The sequence below is a fragment of the Channa argus genome, chromosome 22 (assembly GCF_033026475.1).
Source record: "Channa argus isolate prfri chromosome 22, Channa argus male v1.0, whole genome shotgun sequence".
Lineage (NCBI taxonomy): Eukaryota > Metazoa > Chordata > Actinopteri > Anabantiformes > Channidae > Channa > Channa argus.
The window spans coordinates 1,849,714-1,863,857 of record NC_090218.1 but is presented as its reverse complement, the minus strand read 5'-3'; the positions used below and the strand labels follow the sequence as shown (position 1 = coordinate 1,863,857).

The 14,144-nt window shown below is 36.6% G+C and overlaps 1 protein-coding gene across 4 annotated transcripts; it reads left to right on the top strand.

Annotated features, from left to right (window-relative positions):
• The first annotated feature begins 4,287 nt into the window (after nt 1-4,287).
• On the top strand, nt 4,288-13,876 carry gab3 (GRB2 associated binding protein 3). Of its 4 annotated transcripts, none has more exons than XM_067491498.1 (10): nt 4,288-4,452; nt 7,043-7,343; nt 9,765-9,921; nt 10,028-10,485; nt 10,613-10,662; nt 11,407-11,650; nt 11,888-11,978; nt 12,179-12,260; nt 12,998-13,084; nt 13,663-13,876. In XM_067491498.1, the coding sequence occupies exons 1-10, from the start codon at nt 4,381-4,383 to the stop codon at nt 13,777-13,779; spliced, it is 1,659 nt and encodes a 552-aa protein (XP_067347599.1). In that variant the 5' UTR covers nt 4,288-4,380; the 3' UTR covers nt 13,780-13,876. The 4 variants fall into 4 exon arrangements, with proteins under 4 accessions (XP_067347599.1, XP_067347598.1, XP_067347596.1 ...); XM_067491497.1 differs by having other exon boundaries at nt 13,660-13,876; XM_067491495.1 differs by having other exon boundaries at nt 11,404-11,650; nt 13,660-13,876.
• Nucleotides 13,877-14,144: the final 268 nt, after the last annotated feature.

The following is a 14,144-nucleotide window of genomic DNA, read 5'->3' as shown; positions in this document are numbered from 1 at the left end:
CAAGGTGATAGTGGAAAGAAACATGATAGTAGTGGAAAGTGTGTAGCTGTGGAGGTACACAGTTTCTCACCTTTTTAAGAAATGTTTTCTGTGAAATTGCTTTCTGGAACTTAATAAATGGTAAGTGTTAGTCATTTAAAAATCTCAGGAGTGGATCATTTTTGGACCATCGGACAAAAGTACCTTTTATTTTTCATTACAAAAAAAAAAAACCCAGTTACTATTGTTTAACATTTTAACATTATGACATGTCTGCCTCCTTCTTTAACATACTGTTACGATCCCAGTCTGACCGCACATTTAGCCGCATGGTGTCCCCATCAAATAAGTCTGTCTGCATGCATTCTCAGTGAAGCTGCGCAGGAGTAGCTGAAGATTTTGCCCTCCCTGACAGGAGTTGGCTCTTCTCATTTGCTACAAAGAGTCGTTTCATTCGCAACACATGGCCTCGCTCTCATACCAAAGGTGCTTTTGAGTTTTGCAGTGTTTCAAATGACTGTGCATTGTATTTGTTGATAATGTTTGCCATGCAAAGCAAATCGTAGATACATATCTTAAGGCTGCTTTAGAAAAACCTTCGTTTTTAATGCTGTTACATCCCCTGGTTGCTGTTTGAGCTCTGTCTTTCAAGGCTCTTTGAAAATTCCCGTAAACCAGGATCTTGTTTTTTACATTTTTCGTAGATTTTTGCAGATGAAATGGAGCCATCTAGAATTTATTTAATATATATAGTAACCTAGTCAAGAGATGCTTTGAAGGCAGTATTGATAAAGAGCCTGACATCATGGGGAGGAAGGTAACAGAAAAGAATACTCCACAATATGACAGTGTAAGCATGTTTAATAATTTATGAAAATATACTTAAATATATAGAACATATTCATCGAACCATCATCCAATTTACAGTCACTAATTAACCAAACATCCATGTCTTTTGACTGTGGGAGGAAACTGGAGAACCTGCAAACTCCACACAGAACTTCACGTTCTAGGTTTGAGACAACAGTCCTAACCACTCAACAACTGTGCTGCCCTATTAGGAGAAACCCCAAATTTATTAAACATATGTCATTAAAACACACGCATAGGTAGACTCAAGGTGGGGCAGTCCAGAAAGACAGACAAATAATGCTCAAGTGCTCTCTACTATTCCCCTACAGTAGAGTTTCTACTTTAGAAGAATCCCGTTTAGCCTGGAAAACCAGTTTAAAAATGTACAAAAAAGTCCTCTGTAACACCAAAACAGCATACTATTCATCACTAATAGAGAACAATAAGCACTGTAGCCAGGCTGACTAAGGGCCATAATTCTTTTGAGCTTAGTATTCCCTTAACTCTGAGCAGCAATGACTTCACGATTTTCTTTATGAATAAGATTGTATCTATTAGAGAAAGAATTCACCAGATCCTCCTCCCAAATATTATAATAGATATATCTTCATGTACAACAGTGCTAGAATCCTCAATAAGACCCTGATCCCTCTTAGACTGCTTTTACCCATAGATATCACTGAGCCAACTTCAACAATTACCTCATCTCAGCCATCAACCTTTCTGCAAGACCCTATTCTAACTGGACTGCTCAAGGAAGCTTTACCCTTAATAGATATGTTTGTATTAGATATCATCAATCTATCTTTAGAAACACACTATGTACCACAGGCAGATAAGATAGCTGTAATTAAACTTCTACTGTTTTAGCAAATTACTGACCAATATCCAATCTCCCCTTTATTTCTAAAATCCCAGAAAAAAGTAGTTGCAAAGTAATTATGTGAACACCTGTACATGAATAATTTGTTTGAAGACTTTCAGTGGGGAGTTAGAGTTCATCATAGTACAGAAACAGCACTGATAAAAATCATCACCGATCTTCTCTTGGCTTTAGATAATGGGCTCGTCTCTATACTAGTTATGTTAGACCTTAGTGCTGAATTCAACACCACTGACCACAAAATTTTACTACATGGAACTACTGGAACATGTAATTGGGATTAAAGGAACTGCACTAGGTTGGTTTAAATTTTATTTATCACATAACTTCCAATTTTTTTGTGTTTTTGATGAATCCTCCATGCACACAATGGTTAGTTATGGAGTTCCACAAGACTCTGTGTTAGGACCAATACTTCTTACTTTATATATGCCTGCTTTAGGCAATATTATTAAAAATCACTCGATACATTTCCATTGCTACGCTGGTGATACCTAGCTATATCTATCCAAGGAACCAGATTAAAAAAATCAATTGATCAAATTTCAAGCAGGGCTACAAGACATAAAGGCCTGGATGTCCAATAAGTTCACTACTTCTATGTAAACTCAGACAAAACTGAAGTCATAGTATTTGGGCCAAAAATCTCACAATTATGCTGTCCAACCATATCGTTACTCTAGATGGCATAACTCCAGTACTACTGCATGAACCTCAGACTTATTTTTGACCAGGATTTTTCCCCTAACTTGCATATAAGACACATCTCTATAACCACCTACAGAACATTGCTAAAATTAGGAACATCCTGTCTGAAAGTGTTGCTGAAAAACTAGTCCATGCATAATGCAAACACACATGGTTGTTCTGTAATTATGGGTCCCCTTTAGATTTATTTATTCTTTGCTTCTGCCCATCAGGGAGCCTGAGTCCGTCACTACACACCAAATAAAAAAGTAGGGCAAGAAAGAATGCTGCTGGCCTGTGCTTGTTCACATCTTATAGCCTATATATCTACATAATATCCATGGATTATTCAAGCAGTGTACTATGTTCTAATGTACATTTAGGTTAACATATGTGGGTGAAATGTAAGTTGCATACACAAAGCTTTATTGTGTTTCAACTAAGACGTGATACTGAGGTATGGTACTTACCTGATGATACAGTAGATTACATAATATCCTAACTAAACCACTATGTCGCCATCTGCTGGTTACTGAGGAAATACATAAAGCGGTAACTGTTTACTTTTTGACTGGAATTTAAAGCACAGTGCTCATATGTTGTCTTTTGCGAGGGGCCTCAAAAGTTAGTTTATTATCTATGAAAGAATTTTTAAAAGATCATTTTTAACAATGATCATTTGTGCTTCCCTCCAGAAAAGAAATTTGAATTGAGCATTAGATGTGGATTATTATTAGTTGGATGTCATTGCTTGTTTGGTCAAAAAAGTTAAACAGGAAGAAAGGTGATTTCATGGTGAATGAGCCACTGTGTTGCTTTGTTGTTTTTGTTTATTTCATCATCATGTGGCTGATGTCCTAATATTGTTTTGATGAAGTGACTAATAATCATATTAGTCACAGCATCTCATAGAAACTAGGGACTTAATTTTGATAACCACTGGTACTATTACTTCTATGATTAACTTGCTTTGCCATCAGTATTTAAAAACAATAATTAAAAACAATAAACCTCAAGGATAGGCACTATCATTTATGACTGTATGATTGATCCCTCTTTAAAAGGTATTTCAACATTTGTTTAAAATTATCCTATTCATTATCCATAATGAATTTCAGATATCGATCCCTCTCAACAGAAGAGTGCATTTAATGGTTCCTCACAGATGTGCCCTGAGTTCGTGTGGAAAGATTTCTCTGCAAAATAATAATTGCAGGATTATCTTGTGTATGTGGCTTTTGCACATGCTGTTGGTAGCGACGAATTGTTACATAATAGGCACGTCTGAATTACACTACTTGTTATGTGGCAATGTAACATAAGTCCAAGGTCGTTTACCTGGTTGGTAGTTTTAGTTGTTTTTTAAGTATCCTATTTAGCTTAAATGGTTTTACAATACTAACCATTGGCAAGGACTGAGCACTAGGAGAAAATCAAACTGACGCAAAAACCTCTACTATTACAATTATGTGTGCCTCAGGACTGGCATTGTCGTAGGATAACCACTTCTTGTTTCTTCAGAGTTCACAAACCACACTGGACAAACAAAACAAATATTAGTCTACAACAGCAAAATGGCATAGTAAACATGAACAGCATGTGATCTGGCTGCTACTGTATGTGTGCTGCAAGAGGTCAATACAACTCGATCCTCAAAGCTGTCAAACCTCGTTATGGGCTTTTCTTCCTCTAGGGACCATCAGCTCCATCCACTTGTCTCAAGCACTTGCGAAAATAAACACATATTGCTCACTTTTTACTCCCTTTTTCTGTCTGTCTCTCTCTCTCTCTCTCTCTCTCTCTCTCTCTCTGTCAGTGTTATCCGTTTCTTGACTTCCTCCTTTTGGAGTGGCTGGGCTGAATACCAGAACACAGGATATGCTCGCAGTGCTCTCAGTTTCACAGCAGCAGCCGCAGGAGCACCAGCAGCAGCAGCAGCAGCAGCAACAGCCGTGAGGACGACACGCTCTGCAGTCAAGATGAGTGCTGGGGATGTGGTCTGCACCGGCTGGCTCATCAAATCCCCCCCAGAGAAGAAACTTAAGAGATTTGTGAGTAGCAACACACAAACCGGACACTTGTTTATATACCTGTCAGCAATAGGAATGCCAGGTTAAGCTGCTGTGCTTTGGTTTGTGTGGAATGAGGATTTAGCAACACGCTGAAACCCTTTTTGTTTTTGATAAACTGAGCTGTAATTCAACTGCTTTCATATTTTCTTCCTCATTTCTACAATAACTTGCTGTTGTGTTTTGGCCTGTAGAGGCTCTTCCTAGTTAACAACAACAACGTAGTATGACCATGTGTCACAAGCTGCACATGTATTTCAGACAGACATGGAAATTACTTGTACATCAAGTATACATAATTGCTTACATGGAGAGTATACAGCGTTCACTGTTTTGTGGATGTTGGGGTCATGTGATAATGCTGGGCTGGCCACTCAGCCGCTTTGTGTGTTGTATGTGTGTGTGTGTGTGTGTATGTGTGTGTGTTTGTGGGATGAGCATGTGTATTGTGAAACATGGGAAGCAATGTCAGCGGCAGTCAGACACTTCAGACTTGGTGACAAGCAGAAATAGTCCATCTTTGTGATGGCTGTTTGCACTTCCTCTGTAAGAATAGAGGTGGAGGAGGGTCATTTATCAACACCACTGCAGGGAAAGGGTGGGTAGAGATGTGCATGTGTGTTGATGGGGTTCGGGGTTTGGGGCGGGAAATAGAAACTTATTTTAGCACACTATGCAAATCCTGCTAATGCCTGAGAACAAAGTAAATACATGGTTTTCAGACTGTAAGAGCAGGTACACTATCTGCTGCAATATTCAAATGTCAGACACGGACACATGCTATTCAAATTCATCTTGGTGGTTTATGATGTTAATAAATGCTGTGTCTGAGATCACAAAGGTGTTTGTTTAGTAGTGGTGTTGTTATCTTTAACTCCAGTTCCTTAGTTTTCTTTTAGTTCCTTGAAACAACTTGCTGTCTCATTTTGTGTCAACATTGAATTTCTACTTTCTGTCTTGATAAATATACAATTAACAGTCACCTATAGCACAGTGTGCTATGAAGGTTGGCTGTTACTATGAAAGTCTGTATATTTGACAAGATATGCACTTGGACATACCCAGTTTATTCGCAGCTAGAGAGGTGTGTTGTTTCCACATTGTTTTGTAATTTATTTTACACTTTACACTTATTTCACTGCTACATTTGAGGAAATGCGTTTTAAGGTCCCTTGTGCCTGTCCTTTCTATCATTTCAATAAAAGACAGATTTCCAGAAAAAGAGAAATATTTAAAAAGTACTGCCTCACTGTCAAACTCCCAAGCTTGTCTGGAACATTTGAACCAGTTCAATAATCATATTACACTAGTAACTACTGTGCTTTTCCAAACTGTCAGTTGTGGAGAAAGGTCTATTATGTTTAAAATTCTTGAAACCTCAGAATGAAAGTTCCTTACTTGTCCTTAAAAATTAAAAAATTTCTTTAGTGGATAGAGCTCCGTTTTTCATGGCACTTGGCTCTTGTTTTCATGTAACCAAAATTCTTTACTTAGATCACATGATGACTGGATCTACATAGTAAGACCTTGAAAAAGCTTGTAAGCAGACCAAAAAGTTCACATATTCTTTACCAAACCTTGTTTTTTGTGAGTTTTGTTAGAAATCAGTGTTTTTGTATTGTATATGTTCTGTATTAAAAATATGAACCCCACTGGAGCTTTCATTAAAAGATCAAAAACACTGGATATTCACTTCAGTGATAGGATAGATAGGTGACAACTTTCTCAATTTGCTCTGTATATACTGGAAGTGTCTTTATCTAAAAGAGAAAATTTAAATTGGTCCTCACAATTTTCCAGTATTCAAAAGATCTAGATCAAATTGCCATCTGTCTAGTTACGGTTTCCTCTTAAACTTAGTGGTGTTGTTGGCAGTAAGTGTGATGTTTCTAACCATTTCCTGGTATGTACACATAAATTACCAACTGACTTGTGCTGGAGACGATTACCCACACACAGACAAAAGGGTTATGTTTAAAGTTTCACATAACCAAAATATAAGGAGTTGCTTTGCTCTGAACATGTGCATAAAACCACAAAACCAAGTGTGAAAGTGACATTTACATCTATACGCCCAGCTTCAGCTTTAAATTAATTTAATCGTTACTAATTGTTTTAAATATTTACATTTGATGCATTCATGGCCTGGGTCACTACAATCTTTTATTTAGTGACATCTCAGGCATCACATATTACTAAGTAAAACTGTGACAGTAAAACAGTTCCAATAATGAGTTTCCAGTAAGTTGTCAGAATAATGCAGTGACCATGCACTGTATAAATATCTCTTTCGTTGTGTTAGACATTTTCTTCTAAATACAGTGAACTTCCTCTTCTCTTCACTTCTGGGAAATTAGAGTTGCGGTTCTGCTTAGTGACCATATCAAAAGTACAAAACTCAGTTTAAAGTTGCTAAGTTAGCTGTTCCTGTGATCTAATTCCCATGACTTGTCATGACTAATACAAATGTGGAATGGGGTGTAGTTGCTAGAATTTGCAGTACTGTGCTTAAAATGAATTTACAGTGTAGTATAGGAATAACTCCATGATAAAATGTTTATTTATCCTGCAGGCATGGAGGAGACGATGGTTCGTGCTTCGGAGAGGTCGCATGAGTGGTAATCCTGATGTGCTGGAATACTATCAAAGTAAGAACTCCAAAAAGCCTATCCGCACTATTGACCTGAAAGAGTGTGAGGTCGAAATGCTGAATGGACAACTCAGGATAAAGCGAGACTTCAATGGGAAGCACCTCTTTGTGGTGAAGACCTCATCTCGCATTTTTTACCTGGTGGCAAATACCGAGGAGGAGATGAACAGCTGGATCAGTAGCATCAGTCAGATTTGCCAGTTTGGGAACCTAGAGGATGCAGGTAAGACCACAGGAAGACCGGATTCTGCTCACTGTGAAACTTTGTGTTGAAGTTGCACTGGGCGAGATGGTTTTTGTTCTGAAAGAAAGTTGTCAGAATGATTCACCTTTGTGGTCATGAAGAAACTGATGTCATCTCCACACTGGAGACATCTTATTAGCGTCAAAACAAACAGTTCGTTTTGTGCTTTGTTTTTGGTAAATGCATCAAACACAATCAGGCTTCAAACATAATAGAGCAGTTTACTGATAATTTACTTTTAAAGGCCCTAAAGACTTGTAAATCTGCTGTTAAGACAGGTATGTAGAAAGTTGTGCATGCTGAAATTATTGTAACAATGTAAATTATTTTTGATAAAACTTTATTGAACAATGTCTTCCAAATATATCACAGTGAAAATTAAACCACAATTAGCCTTTGCAAAAAAGAGGAATGTGCCTGATAACAAAATTCCAACTTTCAACTTTATGGGCAACAGTGTTATCACATTTTTGTAGCATGATATCATGGCCAACACCTACATTTTAATGTGCAACCCCTGGAGTTGTCTTTTTGATTTAACAAAATAACATGAAAACCAAAACTGTAGTTTGGCAAATTCTTCTATTTTCCATCTTTTATCACTGGATGAAATATTTTTATGTGTCTGTAAAAAAGTTTCAACATTTCAAAGAAATATCACTGAAATTGAAGAAAAACAGAAGAGCAGCAAAGATTTATTTTTTAGTTTAGATTTAACACTTTAAATTGCATTCACAGCACTGCATCACTCGGTTTCGTGTATGTTGACACTAAAATTCCTAATATGAAATTTTGCATTTAGGTGGCCATTTAAAACACGCTGATAAATTTCTCTGTAACTGAGCTCCCAAACCCACACAATCACTTTTCATCACATTGTGGTTAAAACCATTTCTTATCTGCTCCTCTTTCGACAGCATCTGCAACAGCAACCACCATCACACGCAAATGTTGCATTATTATATATTAACATTTGACATATAAAAACATTTTACCTTCAGATCTTGCACATATTTTAGATTAATGTTCTTGTCAAGCAGGCCTGGTTCCATGACTGGAAGACAAAACATGACCTCATATTGTATCATAAATACGTGTTGTAAGTGTATAAAATGCCTTAAACATGTTTCATACAGTTAAAATGCTGCTGCTACTCCTGCTGCTGCTTTTTTGTCATGTAGCCTATATTACAGCCCATCAACAGGGAGCTGAGGTCACATTCGAAAGAACAGATAATAATTAGATTTTTTTTTTTTTTTTTTTCCGTAAAGATGCTTTGGGGGCTGACTCAGATGCTATCTTCTGTAGGATGATATATTTGGTTATATTATTAAGGCTAACTGACCTGTGACCTACTATTTATTCTTATGGTGTCCATTTCTCTTCCTACAGTTACTCTTATTTTCCAGGATGGTGCTGTTTTGACATTTGCTTTACTGTCGCTTAAAACAAAGAATTAGAATGATCATTTGTGAGCAGACTTTCTGTTAGAACGTTGCCATCTGTGTAGAAGAGATAGAGCAACGGCACAAAGTTGCTGATATGCTGCTCTGCCTATAAAACATGCTCACAGAAGGATATTCCACACACTGTTAGAGCCACACACATACTAAGCAGATAATTTACTGTCAGGTGCTGCTTTAATTAGGGTTTGCACAAAATGTAGGATGGAAGCAGTATGGGTCTCACAAATGGTTTTTAGGATGGCGTCTCGTAACAGATAATAATGGTTGTTCTGCAAGCTCACAAGTGTCTATAGAGTTGTAACAAAAGTTTGATGAGAACATGCAAACTCCTTAAAGGAACAGCCTTGACTCACTGGCCTTGAATAAAATGGAATGAAAAAAATGTCTGAACAAGGGCCAGGCTGACTAAAAGTCTGAAGACTATATAAACAAAAAACGGGGGCAGAGCTTACATGTTTCTACTCTCCATGTGCCTGCATAAATCTATTTTCTCTTTTGAAATTCACCTGCTCCTTTTACAGTAAAACTATAATGTAGGTTTTTTTGCAGACTAGGAGAATCCTGCATGTATCTGTAATCTGTCCAAAAGTAACAGGCTGACCTTAAGAAACCTTTTTTCAAGCAGCCCACAACAAACTCATGCTTAGACTTGCAAAACAGTATCTCTTCTCAACCATCATATGCCCTACTGTAAATATAGAATATATGCTTTTTCCTTCTAAATTCTCTCACTTTAAACAGAACAGATTAAAGAACAATTAGTGTGTCTTGTATGTGGTTTTGATGGTGCGACCCTCATAATAAAGTTTTTTATTGTACCATATATGAGTCGCAAATTTTAGTTCTTTAGTGCCAGAATGAAAGTTTTTTTGTTTGTTTATTCTATATTTGTTGCATCATTTCAGAAATTACACACTCTCATTGTTTCCCACAGAAAGCTCTGAAGAAGGCTTTCCTCACACCCCCACATCCCTCCAGCTGTCCCCTAACAGCTCTGACCGTGCATCTGTAAATAGCCAACAAGGTTCCACCTATCCTCTGGACTACCTCTTTCTGTCGCAGTGTGAGACAGGGAGTTTAGGCATTATGAGGTATGTAAAATGTAATATAATAAAATAAAATAAAAACGTTAACACAAGATGAAATAATCGTTCATGTTTAACAAATACAATGCTTTCATTCCTTCCATATCTGTAGACATGACAGCTTTTCAAACTCTGAGATCTCTCTGGAGCAAAAGTCATCAGACGATGCTGTCAAGGATATTGTCACCTTACCTCTTTGCACAGATTCTTCTTCACCCTCCATGTCTCATGGTGGCCCCAGCCCTTCTTCTTTTCCCCATGGAATTTTGACTAACCCTCCTTTCAGTGCTCCATGCACCTCCATAGTTTTACCGTCATCCTCTTCCTCTCCACTGCATCACTGTGGCGCAAATGTCTTTCAGTTCGACAAACCTTTCTCTTCTACTTCATTTGAGACAATGAGTGACAAGCAAACCCCTCCTCCACTGCCACCCAAGCCTAATCATCTTTCAGAGCAACTAAGTGAAGAAAGAGTTTTTAAAAGAGCACTGAGCGAACAGCATTTCTCAAGCAATGCTGCAATATTTAGCCGGAGGACATCTGTGTCAAGCTTGGACCATTTCAGACTAGGTATGTCCTCAGAAAGCATAGAAAGAGATCTTGGTGAAATTATGATAGGGCAGCAAATGCATTGACATTTATAACTGTGTAAAGTGTAAAGTTTGAGAAAGTGAGTCAACTTTTTTTTCTTTTTTAGGAGATGCTGATAGCAGATTGATGAGAAACAGAAGGCAGAGTCTCAATTTGGTAAGTCACCAACTGCAAAAAAGTAAACATTTTCATAAGATCCTTTTGAAGAAATGCTTTTAAAAATGAATTTCTTAATTTATTTATCGTCTAAAGGAATAGTTTGACAGTTTGGGAAATATGCATACAAAGATTAATACAACTTCTGTGTCTGCATAATATTAAAGATGTTTGAACCAGCAGCTTGCTAACTTACATTAGCAAAAAGCCTAAACACAGCACTTGTAAACTGTTCTGCATATAACATAAAATTGTGTTTTTACTGGGGAATGCCAAAACAAAAATATTATTTTTTTGTCAGACTAGTCATTGGCCAGGTGCTGTAACTTCCTCTGTGTAGATTCATGGCAGACGGAGAGACAGAAATATACATATGCTTTTGTCAGTTTGTTTTTGGTCAGATTTATAAAGACACCACTAGGCCTGGTTCTTGCTTACAAATCACAATCATTGTGGTAATGAGCCCATATGCACAAGCTTCATATAGACTCCAATAATTCAAAATAAATGGAAGTATATATGTCTTTAAACATCAATTGGCATATTGCTACTTGTGTCTGCTCCATCGTGAAAAGGGAAAAAAATGTGGCCCATCTCCAAGTGGTAGTACAAGTACCTCACATCATCAGACTATTTTGAAAGATGCTATAAGGACATACATTTCTCATTAATGGGTGTAACAAATGCACCAAAATAACGGCATAGTTCACTTGTCTGAACACACAAACCTTTGTCTTTCAGCAGCCTTGTTTAAATACTACACACTTTCAAAGCCAGGATGAGTCTTATGTCCCTATGGCTTCCCCTTCTCCTGCTGTTACCACTTTTGAATGTGATGGTTACATCCCCATGAGCCCCAGGACATTCAGCTTCAGCAATACAAACTCCAATGCTGACTCCCCCACATCTCTCAGCCCACTAATTTGTCAACTTGGAGATCTTACACCACCTCCAGTTCACCGGCATCTAAAGCCTCGCTTGAGGAGAGGTGAGACTCACAATAGCTTTCTTTGGTCTGTTATAATTTGGGCCTTTTGTGGAAAACTGTGTAGCATTTCATTACCCTTAAACAGGGCCAACAGACTTTGCTACATTTTCACATGATCATTCACTGGATTCATGCGGATATTAGCAACACTCAGCTTTCTCTCAAATGATCTTTACTTCATAACAATATTATTGACAATTACCAAAAAGGGTTATTTGGTCCTTTCTTGGTTCACAGCGCGACCTCCACCTCTTGACCTGAGGGGCCTTTCTACAATCACAGAATGTCCCACTCATCTTCCTTTGAGCAGAGCAATGATTGAGTCATGGTGAGACCCCCATCCGCATACTGTATATGCAGCTGAGAGCAATTTTAGTTTTTTGTGAATTTAAGAGAATTTTCATGAATATACATGAATATAGTTTTATCACATATTCTGTCTTTCTAACTTTCTGATTGTAAAAACCTAGCTGTTTGTTGCTAATGCTATCTGTTGCTAATTCTTCCTACTTTATTGTTCAATTGTAGTTTATCAGGTAATTCTTTACCTCTTGAAAGGCTTCAGAATGGAGACAGTCCAAGAGATGAAGACACAAATTGCACTGCAATGGTAATTTTTTATTCACAGTGTTAAAAATGCATTTACTTGTAACATTTTAATAATTCTATCATTTTTATTTCTGTTAAAAACAAATAGATTGTACATTGTTTATTCATTGTGCGAACAAGATATTGTGCAGTAGGACCTAATCTGGCAATTATGACATAAAGAAAACCTAGATTTCATTTTCTGTCTTAATTAAAAACTAGACATTACAAATAATGTATTATTGGAAGTAGTTGTGATGGAAATGTATTCAGGCAACACACGTTTTCAACTCCTGTTGTCATGTAGTCTCACTCAATATATACTCAATATATACTCAACTTTTCACTTACAACTGACCCTGCAAATAGTAAACATATATAAATAAGTGAAAAAATATCAAATATAAAAAAATCTTGCACATAATTTAAATCTGATTATATTGCATTGTTTGGCAGATGTTTGTCCTGTATGTAGTAATATCTTTCTTTGTTTGTTAGTTTTAGAGAAAATTTAAAAAAAGAATACAATTATTTTAACTGTAAGACCATTGCTACTGTAGAATTATGTTCTGTTGCATCTCTGTCATTAGTAACTTCCCATATTTAAACTTAATTTGAAAATGTTAAAGATGAAAAAGGCGTGATAAGGCCACTATTCAGTCAGCAATATGCTGATATTGAGTTACCCTTAAAGTTGCCTTTCAGCTCCAATGCATATGTTGTACTTGTTAGATTTTTATTTGTTTCTTTCTCTGGTAGGGAGGAGTTCAACTATGGGCGAGGAACTCAAATCTTGACTATTTGTCCCTGGATTTTGATTCTGCATCCCCTTCTCCTGTGCAGAAGGTATGTTTTTATCACACAAATGAAAGATTTTAAAATAAAATATATGATGATTTTCAATCATCCAAGAAGTGAACGTATTTACCCCACTGTGCAAGTGGAGACTTTGTGGACACTTACAGATTTATTCATTGTTCTTAACTATACAAGTTAATTTGGCTATTGCAGATCTATTCTGGTAAAATAAAAAATCAATAAATCAGTTTAGCCATCTCACATTCAGCAGGGGAATATCATTACAATCAAAACCTACTATTAGTTCTACTGAATTTAATTATTAGTATTCAAAAGTCTAAATCAGTGCAAAGCCTTGAGAGCAGTGAGAAAATAATTCTTACATTCTCAATCTCTTACTCACATACTGAAGTAGGCCATACTAAAATTCTACTATTGTGACAATGAGGTGCTGTGCACAATATTACTTGCAAACAGAAATGAATGGTTCGAAATTTGCACACTTAAGAGCATAGTTTAAATAGTAGTTTAAAGATTTTACAGGTAAAATTAATAGTTAATTTAGAAAATGTTTTTAACATTTCCACATCAATGTCTCCTTATCTCTTCCTCTATATGTCTAGCAGAAACCCTTTCTGTCTGATGAATATAGAGTGGACTACGTACAGGTGGATGAGAAGAAGACTCAGGCGCTACAAAACACCAAAATGGAGTGGACAGATGTTCGTCAAAAACATAAGTGAAAAAATGATACGATAAATATATGGTGTCAAGAAAGCCAACAATAACCTTCAGTAGAGAGGACATATATGAAGAGAACCGAAATATCTGCAAAAGCACTTTGAAAATGTTTTGAAACAATATCGACATAAATGTACAACAGTAAATAAGCACTTAGATGCTTGTTTGGGTAAGAGAAACATAAAGCTGCACTGAATAACTAAGTTAATTCTTCTACAGTAGCGTAAGGTTTTACCATATTTGCAGAAGAGGCACATCTTTTCACTGTAAAAAAAAAAAAGACTCTCTGTACATGTATATATTGTAATTTTAACTCTAAAGAAGAAAAATATTTTAATGATAAACTGTTTTCATGTCTCCTTTTTTA